A 21,348-nucleotide genomic window follows, 5' to 3' on the forward strand; every position below is an offset into this window, starting at 1 on the left:
TTCTGGAGCGCAGCCCCGGAATAGAAGAAAAAAGAGGGGAATAAAACCCAACCTAGAAAACAGAAGCTGGGTACCCAAGGTTGGGTGGGATGAAAAAAACATATAATGAAAATATAATTTATTTAAGGTGCTATGTCAAGATTAAAATTATTTAAAAATGTTAAAACAGCACAATGGCATTTCCTAAGAACCTCTATAACCACATGCCAGATGTGTTTCGGCCTGTTTGGCCTTCCTCCGTGGTTTATTTGAAACCCATGTAAAACATGCACACATTCTCACACACACACACACACACACACACACACACATATATATACAGACAATATATATCAGACCAGGTGTGTATATAGGTTGTATATTATATAACCAATTACACAAACATCTGGTAAGATTGTCTCAAGTTGTTATGCTGGGCTGTATATGTCTCCCATGTAAGACGTGTGCAATTATCAACCTGGTGAAACAATCTGTATATGTATATATATCTGTGAATGTGTGCATGTTTTACATGGGTTTCTAACAGACCACTGAGGAAGGCCATGCAGGCTGAAATGCATCTGGAATGTGTTTAGAATCATAGAATGATCAAGTTGGAAGGGACCTCCTGGATCATCTAGTCCAACCCCCTGCACAATGCAGGAACTTCACAACTACCTTCCCCCTACGCCCCCAGCGACCCCTACTCCATGCCCAGAAGACGGCCAAGATGCCCTCCCTCTCATCATCAGCATGGCTGACAGATGGCCATCCCGCTTCAAAACCTCCAGGGAAGGAGCGCTCACCGCCTCCCGAGGAAGCCTGCTCCACTGAGGGACCGCCCTGACCGTTAGGAGGGTCTTCCTGATCAGCCGTAGGCCATGCCGCTGTCCTGTTTCAACGTTTTTAAAGCCGTTTTAACCTTGACCTGGCGCTTCCCATGAATTCTCCCTGTCATGATAGGGCAGGGGTGGGGAACGTCCGGCCCGGGGGCCGCATAAGGCCCGCGGAATCATTTGGCCTGGCCCTTCGTGGGTCCTGGCCGATCTCTAGCTCAGAAGGATGCTGCCCTGCCTGAATCTCTTGGGCCCAGCTGGGGACGGCGGAGCTCCAGAGCGAGTCGCTGCATGCGGCGGACACTCGGCGCCGTCTCCGGCCCTGCCTCTGGGCTAACTGTCTGACCAAGTAGAGCAGGCCAATGTTTAAGTGGATAACTTTGCGTGGCCCGCGAAGGATGCTCTAGATCTCCAAATGGCCCTGGGCAGAGGAAAAAGGTCCCGCACTCCTGCTACAGCGCGAAAGCGCACGGGCGCCGGAGCCTCCTGTCTTCCCGGTCCCAGCCAGGATCCAGCCAGGATCGAACGCACGGCCGTGCGTTCGATCCTGGCTGGATCCTGGCTGGGACCGGGAAGACAGGAGGCTCCGGCGCGCGTGCGCTTTCGCGCTCTGCCTCGATTTCCCCACCGGGTCCCTCCGGAGCGCAACGCAGCGCAGCGCAGCGCCGCCGGGGAAGGCGAAGGCGAGCGGGCGTTGCGCGCCGCTTAGCGGCCGTGGGCGGCCCGTCGGGGGCGGCGCCTGCTCCTCCTCTGCGCGGTGGGCTGCGGGCAGCGGCGGCAGGGAGCGGGATGGCTGCGGCGCCGGGGGCGTCTTCGGGGGGTCGTCGGGGCGTCGGGGGGGCGTCGGGGTCGGCGGCCCTGCGCGCCCTGACGCCCTCCTCGCTGCTGCTGCTGCCCGCCGAGGCCGAGACGCGCCAGCGCCTGCTGCGCACCGCCAAGAAGGAGGTGGGGGGCCGCGGGGCTGGGGGGGGGGGCGGGGGGTCGCCTCCCCGCGTCACCGGGGCCGGAGTCCGGAGGGGGCGGGATCAGGGCACGAGCCTCGGACTCATCCGCGCCAAGCCTTGGGGGGTGGCGGGGGGGGGGCATTTCGCAGCCCCCCCCTCCGTTTGCTCTGAGTGCTGTTAGGGGGCTGCTGAGAAGGGAGGGGCGTTGGGGGCCGTGGGCCTCTGCGCCTTGGGGGAGGGGGTGGCTGGGGAGGGGGCGGGGGGGCCCAGGAGTTCCCTGGAAGACCAGCTGATTCTGGGGCTTCTGACAAGCCAGGAGGAAGTGTATGCGGGGGGGGGGGGGCTTTGAGGTGGGTGATGGGGTTCGACCCTGCTTGGTGATGGGGTTCGACCCCCACCCCCCTCTGCTGCCACTTTTTCACCAGTCCTGGATAACTGCTGGTGATGGGGATTGCACTCTTTGTATGCTCAGTGGCTTTGTGGGGCGTGACCTTCTGTATTCCACAACTAGCCCCCCCCCCGGTATTCAGAGCAGTTGGGGGTGGCTGTGTCTAAAGTCTGGCCCAGAAAGGTGCTCAGCTGCGGAGCAGGTGGAGAATTAAGAAAGAAGAGTGCCTCTGAGTATGGGCAGAGTGCCTTTCCCCCTCCAGAGGACCGCCGAGAGATCCGCAATCCTTTCTTATGAGCACTGAATGGGCAGAGGGCTGCATGCAGCCCCCCTGCCCCCCAGCCATTTGCCTCCTGTATTATCTGACCCCCGAGGTCTCTGGCCGTCTCCTAGCTGGACCTCCGAGGCGCCTGCCCAGAGGAAGGGCACACGGGTCAAAATCCAGCCCCGACGCCTGGGCTGCTTGGCACCCGCCTCTGCCCCAGTTGTGCCCTCAGGACCATAAAACGGGGTTTGGAGGCCCTTCGGAGTCAGCAGCTGGTTGTGCCTGCGAGGCTTTCCCCACTGGGTCTCAGCAAGGGGCTGCAATTCTCAAGGGGGGGGGGGCTCAGAAGGGGCGTGTGCCTCCATCCAGGTGGCCCTTGGGTGGGGGCTGGGCTGCCGGTTCCTCTGGGAACCCTCCATTTGAAGCCAACCAACCTCTGACTGTGGATGATGCCTGGGGGTGGGGTGGGCAGAGCAGCCTGCTTGGCCATGGGGGCTTGGGGGCTTCTCTCTCCGTCCCTCTGGCCCCCTCCCTTGCTGCAGCTCCCGTGGCGAGGGGCAGGGCTGCTGCACCGGGCTGTGGCTTCGCACTGCATCTGCTGGCGGTTATGTAAAGGCCACGGATGAGTTTTGTTCAGGCTCCCCTCCCGCTTTGGGGACCAGAACGCGAGAGAAATTCCGTCGCCCCTTCGAGGCCAGCGGCGCCTTCTGGGATTTGTGCCGCTTCCAAACGTGCTGCGAGCACCTGGACGGCTGTGCATCCAAGGGAACTGTGTGGGGTGGATCAGCTGCCGCGTGGTTGAAGGCCACCCTGGGCAGCCCAAGGAGCCGCGGGCACTTAGGGCCCCCCTGGTTCTGTTTGCTCTTGCAAGCCGGAGGGGGCTCTTGCCCACGTGCTGCTCCCTGGGCACGTGGCTGGTGGTGTCCAAATGGCGCCTGTACTTTTTGGGCCTCTAGATGGGCAGAGCAGGGAGGGCAGTGACCAGGGGGCCTGTGGCCATGGGCCTCTCTAAGTTGCCTGGGCCCACACCGCGTAAGGAGCAGAAGGTGGGGGGAGAAGGCTGGTTTTACGGCCTGGTGTTACAGCCAGGGGGGGTCGGGCATCGCCAGTCTGCGACTCCCGCTGGTTCCCTGACACGGCAGGCGCGTAGCAAGAGAAGCCCCCTGAAAAACCTTAGAATCATAGAATTGGGACCACCAGGGTCATCTAGTCCATCCCCCTGCACAATGCAGGAAATTCACAACTACCTCCCCCCCACACTCCCAGTGACCTTGTCTAGGGACCGAAGGGGTCAGCTAAAGCGAAGGAACCCTTGTACAAGGAGAGGGATGAACCAGGTGCTGATCCAGGCAGGTGTGAATCGGCCTCTTTCTCGCTGGGAAATGTTCTGGGTCTCCTGGGGAGCTCGAGCGGCCCTTCTGGTGGGGAGGGCAGCCTGAGGGCCCCCAGGGCCCTCCCAAACATCTTGGCAGAACTGACGTGCTTGGTGGAGGGGGTTCAGGGCCACCATTTTGAGCAGCTCCAAATTTGTGATGGCAGAACAGGAAGAAGTTCTTTTGGTTGCCTGGGCAACTGGCCTCGAGTCTGGAAGGCAGGCACTCGTCACTCTGGATGCCCGGCGGGCCTCCTCTGGCAGCCGGGCAGCCCTCCTTTCATTGAAACGGAGGCCGGGGGCCGTCTGCAGTGGGCGGTAAATGCCTTTTAATTGTCTGATCTGCCAGCAGCGAGCTTGAAGCGTTTTTATTCCCCAGGTCTGCCTCGACCACGCCGAGGCCTGTTGGACACGGGCCGCGTGGAAGACGGTCTGCGCTTGCTGATAGGGGATGTGGGCACGCCTCCATTGATGGACTGAACTGTGCATTGAGTAGGTTTAACACTGGCACAGACTGGGAGGATTAGATCGCTTTTTTTGCCTCTCTCACACATTTTTTAAATTAGATTTGTGAACCTTGTTATCTGTTGCATGGTGTTTTTAATGTACAGTTGTCCATGAACCTGAGATGAATTGCTGGGGGTTTTAACAGACAAGCTTTATGCAGTGATAACAATTCATGAAATACAATGGTCATGATTCCCCCCCCCCCAGCCCCCCACCCTGAATCCTGGGAACTGTAGTTTGCCTCGAGTGCTAAGAATTGGACTAGATGACCCTGGTGGTCCCTTCCAACTCTGTGATGCTGTTATTCTACCTGTGCTTGCTGTGGGAAGCACTGACTTTCTCTGCCAGTGCCTGAAGGCTGGCAAAGGGTAGAAGTTACGGCAACTCCTGTATGGAATGAACCCGGGGCTTGGAATGTAGTGGGGATGAAATTCCCCAGCTGATCATTCTTGTCTGTCCTATAAATACACCTGGCTGTAAGGTAGATGATGATGAAGAGCCAGTGGTAAGAGATTCCATGATTTAAGAACATAAGAACATCTCAAGCTCCCAGCCACCCCAGAAAACATTTTGGAGGTAAACAGAAGGGCCGTTTCATCGGCTCTGTGCTGTGGGCGGCATTTTCTAAAAAATGGTGGGGGGTGGGTAGGTGTTTTATTTCTGTTCGAGGACGGAGGCCGTGGCTTGCAGCTGACTGCTCTCTAGTGCCTGCAAGGGAGGACCTGGTGTTCTCTCCCCGTTCTGAGTCATGCTTCTTTGATAGCCGTTCAGGAAGAGGTCCTTACTCCATCTCTTCCCCTCCTGGTCCAGTAGTGAGAGCTCATCCTCTGGCGATGATAGCATCAGCTCGTCTCCAAGGAAACCACAGCCTTCTCCTGAGCCCAGCATCGTCATTTCAACGATGGGAAGGGTTAGGAGTGTGGTGGAGGCAGAGGACGGAAGCTGGAACACTACAGCCGCATCACCCCAGCATCTCTGTTGTGGGTGGGAAGGTGTGCCGTTTCCAAGTGATCACTCCTGTGCTCGTTGCGGGGGCTCCGGGGTCCCCCATCCAGGCTGCATCTCTTTTGCTGCACAATTCCTTTTCCAGCCTCCAAAAGTATGGCTCTCTCCCTCTGCCCCAGCTCAGGAATCAAGGAGGCCAAGAGACCTCCTGTGGACACAGCTGGGCTGGGCAGGAGCAGCTCCCACGGCTCCTGGGGTCAGGATATGGCCTTTGGTACTTGTGCAGGAGCGCTGCCTCTGCCAGCCAAATCTACTGTGGTCATAAGGCTCTCTCTCTCTCCCCTTCTCGGTTCCCCCACCTTTTGGCGTGGATCCAGTATTATTTCCCCCTGGAATTCCTTTTGAGATACGTCCAGCTTGTGCGAGCGGTTGGCCAGAGCAGAAGTCAGGAGGGAAAAGTCTCCGCGGGGTGCAAAGCTGCTACCTGGCGAGGCTCATGTGAGTCACGTGGGTCTCTTCTGTTGGCCTCGTGGCTCATAATTTAGTGTGTGGCGCTTCCAGTGATCAGGGAGGCCGTTGAGTCGGTGGGAATAAAAATGGGCTGCGTGGATGAAGCTGGGTACCCTGGGCTGGGTGGGATAAATAAAATAAATAGATAATGAAAATATAATTTATTTAAAAGTGCTATGTCAAGATAAAAATTATTTTAAAAACATTAAAACAGCACAATGGCATTTCCTAAGGTTGATATACCGTAACCATGTGCCAGACATGTTTCTGCCTATTTGGCCTTCCTCAGTGGTCAATTGAAACCCATGTAAAACTTACACACATTTACAGATATATATACACATATACTGACAATATCAGACCAGGCATGTAGATAGGTTTTATAGTATATTACCAATTATACAAACATCTGGTAAGATTGTCTCAAATTGTTATACTGGGCTGTACATGTCTCCCTTATAAGATGTGTGCAATTATCAACCTGGTTGGGTTTCATTCCTCTCTTTTTTCTTCTATTGCTGCGTAGATGGAGGCCGCAGAGTGACTCGGGGTGGGCCTGCGGGTGGATGCTCATGGGGGGATTCCCCCCCCCCACTCCAGGGAAGCGACTGGGATGGAGCTGGGGATGGACGCAGAGATGCTTGTCAGACAGCTGGCAGCGGGGGTGGGGGGAGCCTTGTGGGTCTCCAGGGCCACTGCTTGCTCCAGGGAAACTTTTGATGCTTTGATGTAGTGGGAGGGGATTACGATGGGGGGCTCCTCCAGCCCACTGGAGAGCGTCATTGGTTCCTCAGGCTGCCTGATAGTTTCCCAGTTGCCTTGGCCAGCTGGGTGACGATGTCACAAACCGGTTGAGGCTCCCCCGAAACAGCAGGGTGGGCAGGGGGGCAGCCGCAGCACCTGGCATGGAGGGGGTTTGGCCACCAGAGTCACCTGGCCCTGCTTGAAAGATGAAAGCGGTCTGTTTGGGTGCCTCCCCCGGGCCTGCAAGCCAACAGATCTCACGAAAACAGCACAGGTCCTGGCCTTGGAACTTCCTACGGCTCCAAGAGGGTGTGTGTGCGTGTGGCAGGCAGCACAGCTGGGGGAAGGGCCACACCTGGGTGAGCAGGTGCTTGGAATGTTGACTTTTAGGAGGTGGACCCCCCCACCCCAGAAATGTGTGTGGGCAATTGCTGAAAAATATGACCCCTTCTTCTAAAAGTTTGACGTCAATGGCCTGGGCATTAAAAATAAATGGCTGAGCCCGTTGATGGCATTTAAGAGGCAAGGAAAGCAAGGAGAAAATATAGTTCACTGTCTCCTTAAAAAACAAGTGGGGCAGGGGGCAAGTGAGGTGGTTCAGCCCTTATCAGGGTCCTGCGGGGGTGGTCACCCAGAGCAAACAGAGACCGAAGGCCAGCAACACTGGCGGCCGTGTTCCTTTTTTAATTAGTAATCGGGTGTTGCTTGTTCTTTTATCTGCAGCGGAGTTTTTCAGCTTCTCCCCACAGGATATTGGAATTGCCTGCTGGTGACAGCATACCAAGCGTGTTTTGTTCATAGGATGATAAATCTGCAAGCTGAAAGATCTGATCTTGACTTGCACACATGCAAACGTAAAACGCAGAGAACAGGTTTTTCAGGACTGCCTGGGCTGCTCTGCCAGAGTTTATCTGGAAAAGGGCTGGCTGTCGGCTTTGAGAAATCCCCGCCTTGACCTGTGAGTTCGGGTCAGCCTTGGGAACCAGTCCAGTGGGGGCACCGGGCAGCTGCTTCTGAAGAGCCCTGGCTGCTGTCTTGAAGATTGGCCATTGGTAGCTAATCTTAAAGCAGATGTGCTTTTATTTGTAGATGTTTTTGGTTTCTCCCCTCATCTTTTTGAGGGGGTGGGGAGATCACACACAGCTGCCTTCCACTGAGTCAGACCCTTGGCCTATCAGTAGGGTAGCCAGGTCCCTCTTTGCCACCGGCGGGAGGTTTTGGGGGCAGAGGCTGAGGAGGGCGGGGTTTGGGGGAGGGGAGGGGCTTCAATGCCATAGAGTCCAATGGCCAAAGCGGCCATTTTCTCCAGGGGAACTGATCTCTATCGGCTGGAGATCAGTGGTAATAGCAGGAGATCTCCAGCTAGTACCTGAAGGTTAGGCAAAAAACCAGTATAAGGCTCAATAATTCATACCCAAATTCCAATTAGAAAATCTCAATATATTTTCAAAATAGTGATAATGACAAAGACAATGTGCATCACAAATACTCACAATCAAATATACAAGACTATATACAGTTTATATACAAAAACCTAATGCTAACTGAATATAATCCCTGAGGAAAAACAATATAACGTTCTTCAATAGATATGTCCAAACAATTTCAGTAGGACGTTATTCAACAGCTATTCAAATCCAAAAAGCTTAGAAAGCTTAGTTTGAGAATGGAACAGTCATTTTCTTGCAGTTGTAGATGTCAATTAGACTTGAAGACAGATGACTAATTATATCCTCTCAGGATTGAAAAGTGTATGTCGTAGCATATGAGTACTTGAAAACAGTCTCCGGATTGATTCTCACGTTTTCACCACAAATATGTGGCTTCTTCAGTCAAACACTTCGGAAACTTCGCTGGCAAAAAATTTTCTGTGCTTCATGGGCTGCTTGGATTTTAGCGATCCTGTTAGGAGCTGTGGAACACAGGCAGGATGGTGCTGCTGCAGTCGTCCTGTTTGTGGCTTCCCAGAGGCCCCTGGTTGGCCACTGTGTGGACAGACTGCTGGACTTGGTGGGCCTGGGTCTGATCCAGCAGGGCCTTTTTTATGTTCTTATGGCTGAACTAGGACTTGGGAGGTCCAGGTTCGAATCCCCACTCTGCCATGGAAGCTTACTGGGTGACCTTGGGCCAGTCACATGTGCTCAGCCTAGCCTACCTTTCAGGGTTGTTGTAAGGATAAAATGGAGAGGGGGGTAATGTTACAAGCCACTTTGGGTCCCCATTGGGGGCAGGGGAAAGTAGGGTATAAATTAAGTTAATGAATAAACAATCGAATTTGGGCCTGTGGATCCTTTGAGATGAAGCTGCTCTCTGCCAAGTCCTCCCATGTCGTCTCCTCTGACCGGGAGCAGCTCTCCAGCGTCCTGGGCAGAGAATCGCCTTTCCCAGGTCTGGCTGCCTGAGGATGGCTGCCCTTGAACTGGGGGCGTCCTGCATGCGGAGCAGGCACTCTGCCACTGAGCCACAGCCCCTCACCGAAAAGCACGTGAACATGGGAAGCTGCCCTGGGCCCCCCTCGCTTTCCAGGGTCTTGGGCAGAGGAGGTCTCTCCTGTCACTTTGTAAACTGTTTGATGTAATTTTTAAAAGCTCGATGTACTTCTTCCCCTAACTGGTCCCCCTTCTTGTGCGCCTGGCCCCACAGTTTTGGAAACCCTGTAATATTTCCCAGGGAAACCCAGCAAGAGATGACGAGAGCAGAGGTGTGCCCAGGAATGGATCAGCTGGAGTACTCAGGCATGCGCGGAGCATGGATGATGGCCAGATTGCCCCTGGTTTCCCCTCCCTGTGATCTCCAAATTTCTGCTGTCTTGGAATAGGTTGGAAGACCCCCAGTTAGGAGACCCACATCTTGTGGGCAGGGCATTGTGCACTGAAAAGAAGTCTAAACTCTGCCCCATAAGTCATGAATGTAACAACATGTGCTTATTTTGTGCATTTGCTGACTTTGTGGAGAGACAGGTCCCTGTGCGAGGTGGTAGAGGGGGCAGGGGTTGTTTATTTCATGTTATCTTGCTCTTACCAGTGATGTAGGTTTTCCAGGAAGATGTGAATTGGAATATGTAAATAAAGTTAGCAAAAGAAGGCCGTCTGTCAGCAATGCGGATGCTATGAACTTAGGCAGTTCATGAGAGGGAGGCCCATCTTGGCCATCTTCTGGGCATGGAGTAGGGGGTCACTGTCACTGTGTGTGGGGGGGAGGTAGTTGTGAATTTCCTGCACTGTGCAGGGGGTTGGACTAGATGACCCTGGTGACCCTTTCCAACTCTATGCTTCTATGATTCTAAGGCAAATACACCCTGTACAAGCAGCGGGGTTCATTTGTGCTTCGTATCCCACACTGAGCCCGTCTAACATGATTGATTTGCAGCACAATAGCTGTGACTATAAATAAACAGACTATATTTACTTATGCTAGGCGGAAAATTTTCCATGGAAAAATATAGCATCAGAATTTGGGGGGGGGGGGAGAAATTTCTGCCCCGCATTGCTGGCTCTTACTGCATTGTTTTCTACTTCTGTGATTTCATATTTTTTGCGTTTTTGTTGACATATCATGTCCAATACTGAAACCAACACTGGTTTCAGAGGGTAGCTGTGTTGGTCTGCAGTAGAACAGCTAGAACCGAGTCCAGTAGCACCTGAGAGACAGAGATTTTTTTTTGGGGGGGGGGTATCAGCTTCTGAGAGTCAGTGCTCCCGAAACTCTTGCACATGGGGTCTGGCTGCCATAATTCCGTGTGGGGCACAAGTCCAGAGCCATCCTTGACTCAAGGTAGAGTTGTTTGTCGCATTCTGGATGGTCAGAATTTCCTCCTTGCCCAGGGGAAGGGTGCTTGCAAAATGGGTTTCTGCTACTCTTGTCTTCAGAATTGCTCCGTGCACATTTCCTCTGCATGGGTTGGTGCTGGGGGGTGGGGGGTGGGAAGGTTGCCAGAGCTTTGGGAACCCAGAAAAGGCAAAGTTTCCATCTAGGGAATGGGTAGTAAACCTCTTTGTCAGTGGGGCTGCTCCGCACAGCAGGGTTGTGGGGGGGGCAGGTTCATACAAGTAATTATCCTTCATACAAAAACAATTTCCTTGCACATAGAAAACTAGGAGCCAAGAGGCTAGGTTAGAATCCTTCTCCTCCCAACCATTTTTCATATACATATGTATATGTCTGTATATGAATATATATATCTATGAATGTGTGCATATTTTACATGGGTTTCAAACAGACCACTGAGGAAGGCCATATAGGCTGAAACGCGTCTGGCATGTGGTTATAGATAACAACCTTAGGAAATGCCATTGTGCTGTTTCAACCTTTTAAAATAATTTTAATCTTGACATAGCACTTCTAATAAATTATATCTTCATTATTTATATATATTTTCATCCCACCCAACCTTGGGTACCCAGCTTCTGCTTTCTAGGTTGGGTTTTATTCTCCTCTTTTTCCTTCTGCTAGGGATGCATCATGACTAGTATCCATTTTTACTAGTAGCCATGGATAGCCCCTCTCCTCCATGAACCTGTCCACAATGACTGATTGATTCACCTGCAGTGTGAAGTGGGCCAATCCAGAAAGAGGCACACTAGTTGTTTGTGAGAGCTTGGCCAAGGGGTGGTGGTGTTGCAGCCTGAGAAGCAGCTCCCCGATCCTGGAAGCCCTCGCTCTGCTCCAGCACCGGGTGTACATGCAGTGCCAGAGAGACATCCCTCACATGTTCGGAAGAACTGCTTTATTCTTGCTTCCAAAACTGAGCTCTAGCATTGCAAACAGCTTGGAGAGCTGCTGGGGTTGAATTCCTCCCGCAGGGCCTGGCTGCTGTGACCTGAATTGGCTCATGAGGAGCACAGGCCCTTTCTACCAAGAGGGTCATCTTGGGGTGGGGGGAGGAGGAGCAGCCTGCGGGCACAGTGGTAAAATTCGAGGCTGAAAAGGATGAGTCATTGGCACTGATTCAGGTGCCTCAGCTGTGGGTGAAGCAGCGGCAATGCTGAGTTTTCCGTGAAAAACGGAGACAGCTGCATGTGCCGGCTTTGGCAACAGGGCCTAACCCTGAGAGTGCCGGCGTTGACAGATGGATGATAGAAACAGAAGGTCTTGGGCCTCTATGATACAAAGCAGGGAGAGGAGGAGGCCAGCCAGCCCCGTACTTTACTCTCACACGCATGAACACATGAAGCTGCCTTATTCTGGATCAGACCCTTGATCCATCAAGGCCAATATTGTCTACTCTGTCTGGCAGCGTCTCGGGTGGAAGTCTTTCATGTCACTTACTACCTGATCCTTTTAACTGGAGATGCCGGGGAGTGAACCTGGGACCTTCTGCCTTCCAAGCAGGTGCTTTAGCACTGAGCCAAATCCCCTCCCCTCTTATGAAGTCTTTGATAAGGAAGCATCCTTGCCTATTGAGAAATGAGCTTTGCAAGAGCTCAGTTGCTCCATCAGCACTCCATGCAAATCTTCCTCTTAAGCATTAATACGTTTTTAAAATTACAATGGTTCTATCTTGCTTTCTCACTATTGGCACCCAAGGTGGTTCCATACAAATGAGGATAAAGAATAAAGTACATCAAATTTAAGAGCCCCGTGGCGCAAAGTGGTAAGCTGCAGTACTGCAGTCCAAGCTCTGCTCACAACCTGAGTTTGATCCCAACGGAAATTGGTTTCAGGTAGCCGGCTCAAGGTTGACTCAGCCTTCCATCGTTCTGAGGTTGGTAAAATGAGGACCCAGCTTGCTGGGGGTAAAGGGAAGATGACTGGGGAAGGCACTGGCAAACCACCCCGTAAACAAAGTCTGCCTAGAAAACATCAGGATGTGACCCGGTGCTTGCACAGGGGTCCTTTACCTTTTTTTACATCAAATTTAAAAAGCAGAACAAAGACCTGGGCTCAAAAGTGTGGGAAAATGAGAGAGGTTTAGCTTGGTTCTGAAGGGGTGCCTGGAAGGCTTGGGGTGAATGTGTTTAAGGAAGTCCTCAACAATTGGGGTGCCACCACAGAAAAAGACTCTGCCCCAGGGGCTGCCCGCTTAGCCCCTGAAGGCAAGGATAGCCAGAATAGGGTTTCAGCACTTTTATCTCTGCAAATAGACAGGCTCATACCAGAGGAGTGGGTCCTTAAGAGACCCCCGGCCTAGCCCTTCAGGGCTTTACAATGTGGTTGCTTCTCTGTCTCTTTTTGCAAGAATTCTAAAATTATAATTTACAAGCAAGGGAAAAGCTCCTCAGACTCCTGCGCAGTTTCAACTTTTTGTGTAATTTAAACAGATTTCAGAATTTTGATTGTGACAGTCCCATGCATCTGCTTACGTGTCAGGATACAACTAATGTTTCAGACACGTCTTGTTTTAAACTCTCTGCTGGGACTTCTCTGAGTGGGAGGGAAATGCTGAGTGGGCAGCATTTATGACCCCCCCCCCCACTGCTCCAGTTACACGATGTCCTTACGTGTATAGCAGCGCTCATCTTTTAAGTTTATTTATGTATTTAAGAGATTTCTTTGTTGTCTCATCAGAGGCAGCTTATGATCGGGTTTACTTTTCCTTGTAAGAGAGCAAAGGATGCCGTAATTGTGGGCAAAAATCTTGGGAGAGAGTCTTGTACCCACTCTGCCCAGCACAAACATCATTCAACAGGATCACAGTGTGGCCTGAGACACCCCCCCTCCCCAGGGAATGACGGCCTCTCTGTGGTCATGTAGCCCTCCCTATTCCTGGGAAATGGAGAGGGACAACAGAGATGGGAAAATCTTGGGCAGCGATTCTTTCTGGCTCCTAAAATTGATACTGAATCTTAAAGAGACATATGAATGTTTCCTTGGCTCTTTCTACAGGGTTTGGCTCCAAGGAGTTGGAAATGCTAATTCAGGGCAGCTGCTGGGCGCTTCTGGGGTCTTTTGGTGGCCATGCCTATGAATCTTCTAAACTAGCTTTGGTTGGGTCCCCCTGAGTGGGGGATTCTTTGAGATGCAGGCATGTGACAGGAAGTTGCATGGTAAGAGTGGGAGCCCATGAGAGTGATGGTCTTACCAGGACCCTGGGGTATCCCATCAAAAGAACAGTACAGGAAACATAAGCCAAGTCCCCAGAGGTGAACCACAGTAAGGAACAAGCTCTAAGGGGCAGAGAGAGACCTGGTGGGATCATCTCTACCACCCACGTCAGGGTGCTGCCTCAAAGCAAGGGAAGAGGCCTGGCACCCATGCTCTCTGTGCATGCTCACTGGCAGCGGGGCCTTCCAGAAGGCAGCCCCCCCTCCCAAAGCGGCTCTGCTTGCCCTCACATCTGCATGCCTGTTGCTGATAGAAGTGGGAGGCTGTGTGTGTGTGTGTGTGTGTGTGTGTGTGTGTGTGTGTGTGTGTGTGTGTGGCTTCATGCTGCCACTCCACCCAGCCAAGTTGAAGCCTTTGTGGTGTAGTGGTTAAGAGCAGTGGTTTGGAACGGTGGACTCTGATCTGGAGAACCGGGTTTGATTCCCCCACTCCTCCACAGGAGCGGCGGATATTAATCTGGTGACCCAGGTTGGTTTCCCCACTCCTCCACATGAAGCCAGCTCTCTTAGAGCTCTCTCAGCCCCACCTCCCTCACAGGGTGTCTGTTGTGGGGAGAGGAAGGGAAGGAGATTTGGTTTGGTTCTCCTTAAAGGTAGAGAAAGTCGGTATATAAAAACCACCTCTTCCTCCTCCTCCTTCTCCCCCAGCCACAGTGGCACTTCAGGAAGGCTTAGCTGAGCCGAGTGCCAGGGGTGCAGGGCAGGAGGCCAGCTTGGGGTGGCCCCTTGGTCTGACCCAGGAAACCGTTCTAACATTCTTGCATTTTGTAGAGAGTGGCAGAGGAGCAGATGGGGCCTCGCCTGGGCTCCAGCCGTGCCCATCCCAGCGTAGAGTTGCCTGCTGCCCCCACAGGCAGCTGGCCATCTGCTCCCTTTCCTCTGGTGACCACACGTAGCCATTTAACCATTCTCCGAAACGATGCGCAGGCTGGAAGCAACTGATGTGAGCAAAGCATTATTGCCCTCCCCCGTTTGCATGGATATGTGGTCTCCTGGTGGTGCTAGTGAGACCCAGCGGGATGAATGGGCAGAATGGCCATGAATGGATGTCCGAAGGCAGCTCTCTCTCTCCCGCTCTTAATCTTCAGCCTTCAATTACCTCTTCCTCACCCCCTGTCTATTTCTGCACATGATGAAAATACAAAGTCTCTTTCCTGGATTTGCGAATGAGTGTGTATTTTGTGTGTGTGTGTGTGGAAGGGGGGGCTTTCAAGACCTTTCAGTTTGGTCACTGGTGCTTCAAAGACCAGAAAGATATGAACACATGAAGCTGCCTTATACTGAATCAGACCCTCAGTCCATCAAAGTCAGTATTGTCTACTCAGACCGGCAGCAGCTCTCCAGGGTCTCAGGCGGAAAAGGGTCTATCACATCACCTACTTGCCTAATCCCTTTAACTGGAGATGCTGGGGATTGAACCTGGGACCTTCTGCATGCCAAGCAGAGATTCTACCACTGAGCCACGGCCCCTTCCCCTAGGAACGGCTGAGTGGCTGGTTGCAACTGGTAGGACTGGAACTCAAGATGCTTGGCAAGGGATTCATCTTTTAGCTGATTTATGATCTGGTGGTAAAGTGATTGGGTTGACCGGTGTGGTGTGGTGGTTCCATTGTTAGACTAGAATCTGGGAAGCTCAGGTTCAAATCCCTGCTCTGCCATGGAAGCTTGCTTGGTGATCTTCATCCAACCACACATTCTCAGCCTTGCCTACCTCACAGGGTTGCTGAGAGGATAAGATGGAGGAGGGGGGAGAGGGAGGTGCGCTGCCCAGAGCGCCTTGGAAGAAGGAAGTGTGGGATTAAAAATGTTCTAAATAAACTGAAAGGTTCTTAGATGATACGCCTCTTTAGTAAAGTGCGTCTTTTAGTAGGATCATTTAGAAAAAAAGAAGGCGGCACTATTCACTTGTTGTGTAGAAAAAGGAAACGGGAGCTGTTCCTGTTGGCAGCAGAGGATAGGAATTGCACTAATGGGTCTAAATTACAGGCAGAAAGGTACCAACTGGACACTAGGAAAAAATTCTTTATGGAGAGTAGTTCAGCAGTGGAATGAGCTCCCCCTCACTGGCGGTCTTCAAGCAGAGGCTGGATAATCACTTGTCAGGGATGCTCTAGGCTGGTCCTGCATTGAGCAGGGGGTTGGACTAGATGGCCTGTGTGGCCCCTTCCGACTCTGTGATTCTATCAATTTTGTGTTGCCTGTAAAGCATAAACTGTTCTGTGGCCATTGTGGCTAATTCAGCACTGAATGATCCACAGAGTGCTGGGGATCTATAATCAGTGAAGCAGGATCAAACTGCTGAGAGGCTGCTGTGGATTGGGACCAAAGCACTGCGGAGCGGGAGGGATTCACTCTCATCCCTGCTTTGTCTGCTTGATGCACTGGAAATGCTGCCTCTGGGATACCCCCCCCCCACTGCTTTAAGTCCTACTAGGGAGAAGACTTGCATGGTATGGAGACTCCTCCCCCCCCTTACCAGCTGTACAAGCAGCTGAGGGGGGCATTTCCACTAAGGAAATGACGGGGGGAGGGGGAGGAGTTAACCTTCCTTTCCCTCTGTGCCATGGCCCTCCTCCATATTGCTATTTGTAGCTGATTTCCACATTGGGGAATCCAGCCACGGGTACAGACCCACTGGATTCGAGTGCAGGAGCACCGTGTAGAAGACATAGGAGAGGGACCATGGCTCAGTGGTAGAGCCTCTGCTTGGCATGCAGAAGGTCCCAGCTTCAATCCCTGGCATCTCCAGTTAAAGGGACTAGGCAAGTAGGTGATGTGAAAGACCTCTGCCTGAGACCCTGGAGAGCTGCTGCCGGTCTGAGTAGACAATACTGACTTTGATGGACCTTGATGGACTGATTCAGTATAAGGCAGCTTCATGTGTTAACACCAACAAAATATCTGGGGTATTTTGAAATTTCCAGGCTTTTGAGATTCCAAGCTCCTTGATTCTTGAAAACGCATACCCTCCAAATCTTGCTGATCTCCAGGGTGCTACCGGACTCAAAAGTAGCCGTTCTACTGCAGGCCAGCCCGGCAACCCTTGGGTACTGAGCCACATGTGGAGTTTGGCCCTCCAGGGCTGTCCAGTGTGTCTGAAGTGTTACCTCCGGGTCTTGTTTTGGCAGGTGAAGCAAATCATGGAGGAAGCCGTCACCAGGAAATTTGTGCATGAAGACAGCAGCCACATTATCTCTTTCTGCGGTGAGTCTGCAGGCCCTGGGGCTTCTTTTTTCCTTCGGCTCTCCTTGAACAAGGATCTCCTGCAGGTCTGAAGCTCCTCTGAGTTTTGGGTTTTCAAGGCTGTCAAGCCCTGCTCCTTCAGCTCATGACACCACCCCAGGGGGTGTAGGGCTGCCTGCCCCCATCTAAACCTCAGTTGTCGGGAAGGAGACGAACCCCAGGCTGTTCCAGCATCATGACTAATGACCAGAGTTGGCCGAGGACTTCCATCTTGGTATGAAGGGAGAGAGGAGGGTGGGTGCCAGCCCAAATGTGTGTCAGCTGTGGACAGTGGAGATTTGCTTTAGACAGCTGAATGTAGCCTGGGCATTGGAGAGCAGTTTGCGAAACCAGGTGCCCGTCAACTCATTGAAATTTGTTTCTTCTCTGCACTTGGAGCTTTTTCCCCAGGGTTCAGTCCTAGCTAAGAATCCTGGTGACTAGGAAACAAGCCAACCTCTTCTGGTTAATGTGCCCGTGTTTGGATGTCACACGCGGTTAGAGCGCACCACACACCTCTGTCCTCAGTCTTGGCATTTCACACAAGGGGAGGAGGGAAGGCAGAGCCTCTGAGCCCAACCATTAACCAGGTCCGAGTCCATGATGAGCAAACTCGGAATGCGCCGTCGGTGAGCTAGAGGCAGGCAGGGTGGCTGGACTCTCTGCCTGGGGGAACACCAGAAGTGTCAGGCTGCTCAGCATTAGGGCGTGCGCTGCAACAAACAGACACATGCCTGTGTTCAAGCTTTACAGATTAAAACATTAATATATCAACTTAATTCTCACCCCTTAAAAGCTAAAACTAGTTCTTTATGATGCCCTTTACAGAGTTTTCTATTCTTTATAAAATACTAAGTTTTACAAGATATATGAGATCACTTTATAGATAACAAATAATCAGATACTCAGTGGTGCCTCGATATAATTTGATATTCTTAAATCTAACCGTAAACTGAAACTATCGTTTCCTGGTACATAATATCAGTAAATAACATTTCTCTATATCCTGCCTCTAACAGAAATTTCCGACCCAGGTAAATATTTATCATATACTGGTAGCCATTTCATCTTAAAATCTTCTAATGGAACCATTTCTGTTTGGATTTCAGGTCTGGTTTTTCCAGGGTGTACTTTTCATTGTGCTGGAATTTCGGGGAGGGGGAGCTTGTTTTAACAATTATTTCCCGGCACAGTTTTTGGCTTTGGAAATGTCAGCTCCTGAAAAGCATCACCTGTAGAAAAACAGTAACTTGAAATTTAAAATGAAGCACCAATACCACCCCCCGGGAAGGGAAGGAAGGCATGGCTGACCAGCTCTTTGGGGCTGCATCACAGCCTCTGGCCCTTCCTTCTGTGGGAGGAAGAGCCCGCCTGGACCCAAACAGCTGGAGAATGGCTGCCGGGCTGCTGGCTGCAAATTGCGGCCTGCTGGGCTTTTTGAGACTTTTCATTACTCTCATAATTCCAGCAGTGCTTGTTTTTATTTAGGGATACCAAAGCTGGGCTGAAATGGCTAATTTCAGATATGTTTTTGGCTCTTGTATCTCTGGATGCACACCCCTACGTAGCAACTGTGGTGCCAGGGAAAGACAAGGAATAGATTGTGGCCATGGTGAGGAGGCGTTCCAGACTCAGGTTTCTTGCAGCGCTGTCCCCGGGATCCGTGTTTACTGTGGGGTTCTTGGCATTGCCTGGTGTTCAGGAAGCAACCGCTTCGGCACAGGACACTCTTTCCTCTCCCTCTGCCCGCAGCTGCGGTTGAGGCCTGCGTCCTGCACGGTCTGAAGCGTCGAGCAGCTGGTTTCCTGCGCAGCAACAAGATTGCTGCTCTGTTCATGAAAGTGGGAAAGACCTTCCCTCCAGCTGAAGAGCTTTCTCGAAAGGTGCAGGATCTGGAGCAGCTCATCGAGAATGCGTGAGTCGATGGGGAATGGGCAGGGGCAATGGTGACGGGACTGTGCCCCAGTTAGGCAGGAGCTTTGCTGGGGATCCAGACCATTGGTCAAGTGAGAACGCGGGAGGTTTGTGTGCAGAAATATAACATTTCTGAAAATTTGGAAGCTGTGGAGGGGGAAAACTTGGGGGGCGCATTTTGGGGAAAACTGAAATATATGCAGTACTTATTTCCTTATCAAGCTTAAACTTACTTTACTTGTGGGGAGAGGAAGGAAAGGTGATTGTAAGCCAGTTTGATTCTCCTTAAAAAGTAGAGAAAGTCAGCATATAAAAACCAACTCTTCTTCTTTTTCTACTTCTGCCTCAGGCATGGTTGCTGGATAGGAATGACAAGGTAACATCTGCCTTAAAAAGTGAAAATTCTGGATCAAGGCAACCCAGATGCCGTGGCAAGAGTAGCTGATTTCTCCAAGATAGTTTCCAAGGGCAGGGCCATGTTGGTCTGCAGTAGAACCGCTCGATTCGAGTCCAGGAGCACCGGAGAGACCAACAGGATTTTCAGGGTACTGGGCTTCTTCAGCCTTTCGGACAAAGGGAGCTCTGACTCTCAAAAAGCTCCTTCTCTGAAAATCTTGTTGGTTTCTAAGTTGCTACTGAACTCGAATCGAGCTGATTTCTCTAATTTGTTTAAGCAAATGCAGAGTCTGCAGCATCTTGCACTGGTTGTCTTTGCAAATTTCAGGGGGAAAATTTGTATAAATAGATATCATTTTGTTCTGTAAAGAAATATATATAAAATGGGGTCAGAGATGGAGTGTGTGTGTGTGTGTGTGTGTGTGGGTTCTTCATGCATTTATCTAGAGACACTAATGAAGGGGCGGGCTTCTTTCTCACTTGTTTCCTCTTAGACGCAACCAGGGCCCGGGGTCACAGGAGAATACGCGCAAGGTCCAGAAAGTCCCCAGCTTGTCTCCTCAGGCCATCAGGCACCTCTGGATCCGCACGGCGCTTTTTGAGAAAGTCCTGGACAAAATTGTGCACCACTTGGTGGAAAACAGCAGGTAAGGCTGCAGCGTTTGTAGGACGGCTCCTTTCTTCTCTCTGTTGGGACAGCTGACCAGCACAACTAGGTTGGTGTGTTGAAACTGTAGGTCTGGGGAGCCTGCAGAGTGCAACGATTGGGCCTGCTTAAGCTTTCCTTTACTGATCTTGTATTTACTCAATGCTGCTCCATCCTTCCTCAAGAATGGATGGGAGGTAGGCAGTTTTAAAACATTGTGTGTGTGTGTGTGTGTGTGTCAAGTGCCATCAAGTCACAGGCGACTTATGGCGACCCCATCGGGTTTTCAAGGCAAGAGATGTTCAGAGGAGGTTTGCCATTGCCTTCCTCTGCGTAGCAACCCAGGTATTCCTTGGCAGTCTCCCATCCAAGTACTAACCAGGGCCCACCCTGCTTAGCTTCTGAGACCTGATGAGATCAGGCTAGCCTGGTGAGTCTGGGGTGGCCACTCTCACAGCCCCTGTTGGTCACTTTTCCCTCAGGAGTGGCTCCAGAGGCTGGAAGTTGGCCAGTGGTGTCCCCAGACACTTCTGTCTTATAGCACAATGAATGTTAGGGGTCTAGGGGTCTGATCGTTAGCCAGTAGAACAAACCGACAACTTCTTTGAGTTAATGGTTTGACTTAAAATAAACTGTAACTCCTTTTATTAGGCAAGAATGTGATCGGTAATTTCAGATGCTGATTAACCTACGAAAACAACGTTTGATTAACATGAGTACCTCTGGTTAATATCATGAAAATCCTTTTTGGATGCTTTGTTTTCTGGCCAGCTCCCTGCCTTCTAAGCCCTCTGTCTCTCTCCCTTTCTGTTCCCAGCAAATACTATGAAAAAGAAGCCCTGCTAATGGATCCTGTCGATGGGCCGATTCTCGCCTCTCTGCTGGGTTTGTGGAGCCTTTCTAGACTTTGGTGCATCTTGTAGCTGGAAGGGCGCTCCTTTCTACCTGCCTTCTGCCACGTCAGCCCCCCCTCCCAGGCCTCTTGAGCCTGGTCTTGTCCGATCTCACAGGCCAGAGCTTTCCAGGGTCTTGGGCAGCAGAGAAGGGCTTTCGACAGCCTGGTAGCCCAAATCCCTTCTTAAGTAAAGATGCTGAGGGCTGAGCCAGGACCCTTCTGTGCCTTTCCATTTCAAAGCCCCACAGTTGACTGGCCTTACCAGGAACGAATGGGCCCAGGGCAGGAAGCAGGTCTTTGGGTTATGCAGGAATCTGCTTTGACTGGAGGTGTCTACAGCTGCAAGGGAAGGAGAGCGAGGAGGAAAAGGCGAGGCAAGGGTAAGAGGGTGGACAACCTGCCGAGGGGCTGTAGCTCAGTGGTAGAGCATCTGCTCGGCATGCAAAAGGTCCCAGGTTCAATCCCCGGCATCTCCTGTTAAAGGGTCCAGGCAAGTAGGTGATGTGAAAGACTCTTTTCTGCCTGAGACCCTGGAGAGCCGCTGCTGGTCTGAGTAGACAAGACTGACTTTGATGGACTGAGGGTCTGATTCAGTAGAAGGCAGCTTCATGTGTTCATGTGCCAGATGGAGCCAGACTGACATCATTTTTGGAGGGTTGTTGTGGGACTCGTTTCCTCTGGAAATAATCCTTTTCCAAGGGAACACCTGGGGGGGGGAGTGTCTGGAGGCAGCCCCGTGGCT

General features: G+C 51.7%; 1 protein-coding gene across 1 annotated transcript in view; it reads left to right on the plus strand.

The window, feature by feature from the left end:
- The first annotated feature begins 1,654 nt into the window (after positions 1 to 1,654).
- The window catches only part of SGSM1 (small G protein signaling modulator 1), a 41,338-nt gene continuing 21,644 nt past the window's right edge, over positions 1,655 to 21,348 (plus strand). Inside the window, exons 1-5 of the mRNA XM_056859135.1 lie at positions 1,655 to 1,760; positions 16,662 to 16,737; positions 18,508 to 18,670; positions 19,560 to 19,712; positions 20,529 to 20,596. Coding sequence (XP_056715113.1) covers positions 16,674 to 16,737; positions 18,508 to 18,670; positions 19,560 to 19,712; positions 20,529 to 20,596 — 448 coding nt within the window. The 5' untranslated portion in view covers positions 1,655 to 1,760; positions 16,662 to 16,673. The remainder of the gene's footprint in view (positions 1,761 to 16,661; positions 16,738 to 18,507; positions 18,671 to 19,559; positions 19,713 to 20,528; positions 20,597 to 21,348) is intronic.

This window comes from Euleptes europaea, chromosome 13 (genome assembly GCF_029931775.1).
Source record: "Euleptes europaea isolate rEulEur1 chromosome 13, rEulEur1.hap1, whole genome shotgun sequence".
Classification (NCBI taxonomy): Eukaryota; Metazoa; Chordata; class Lepidosauria; order Squamata; family Sphaerodactylidae; genus Euleptes; species Euleptes europaea.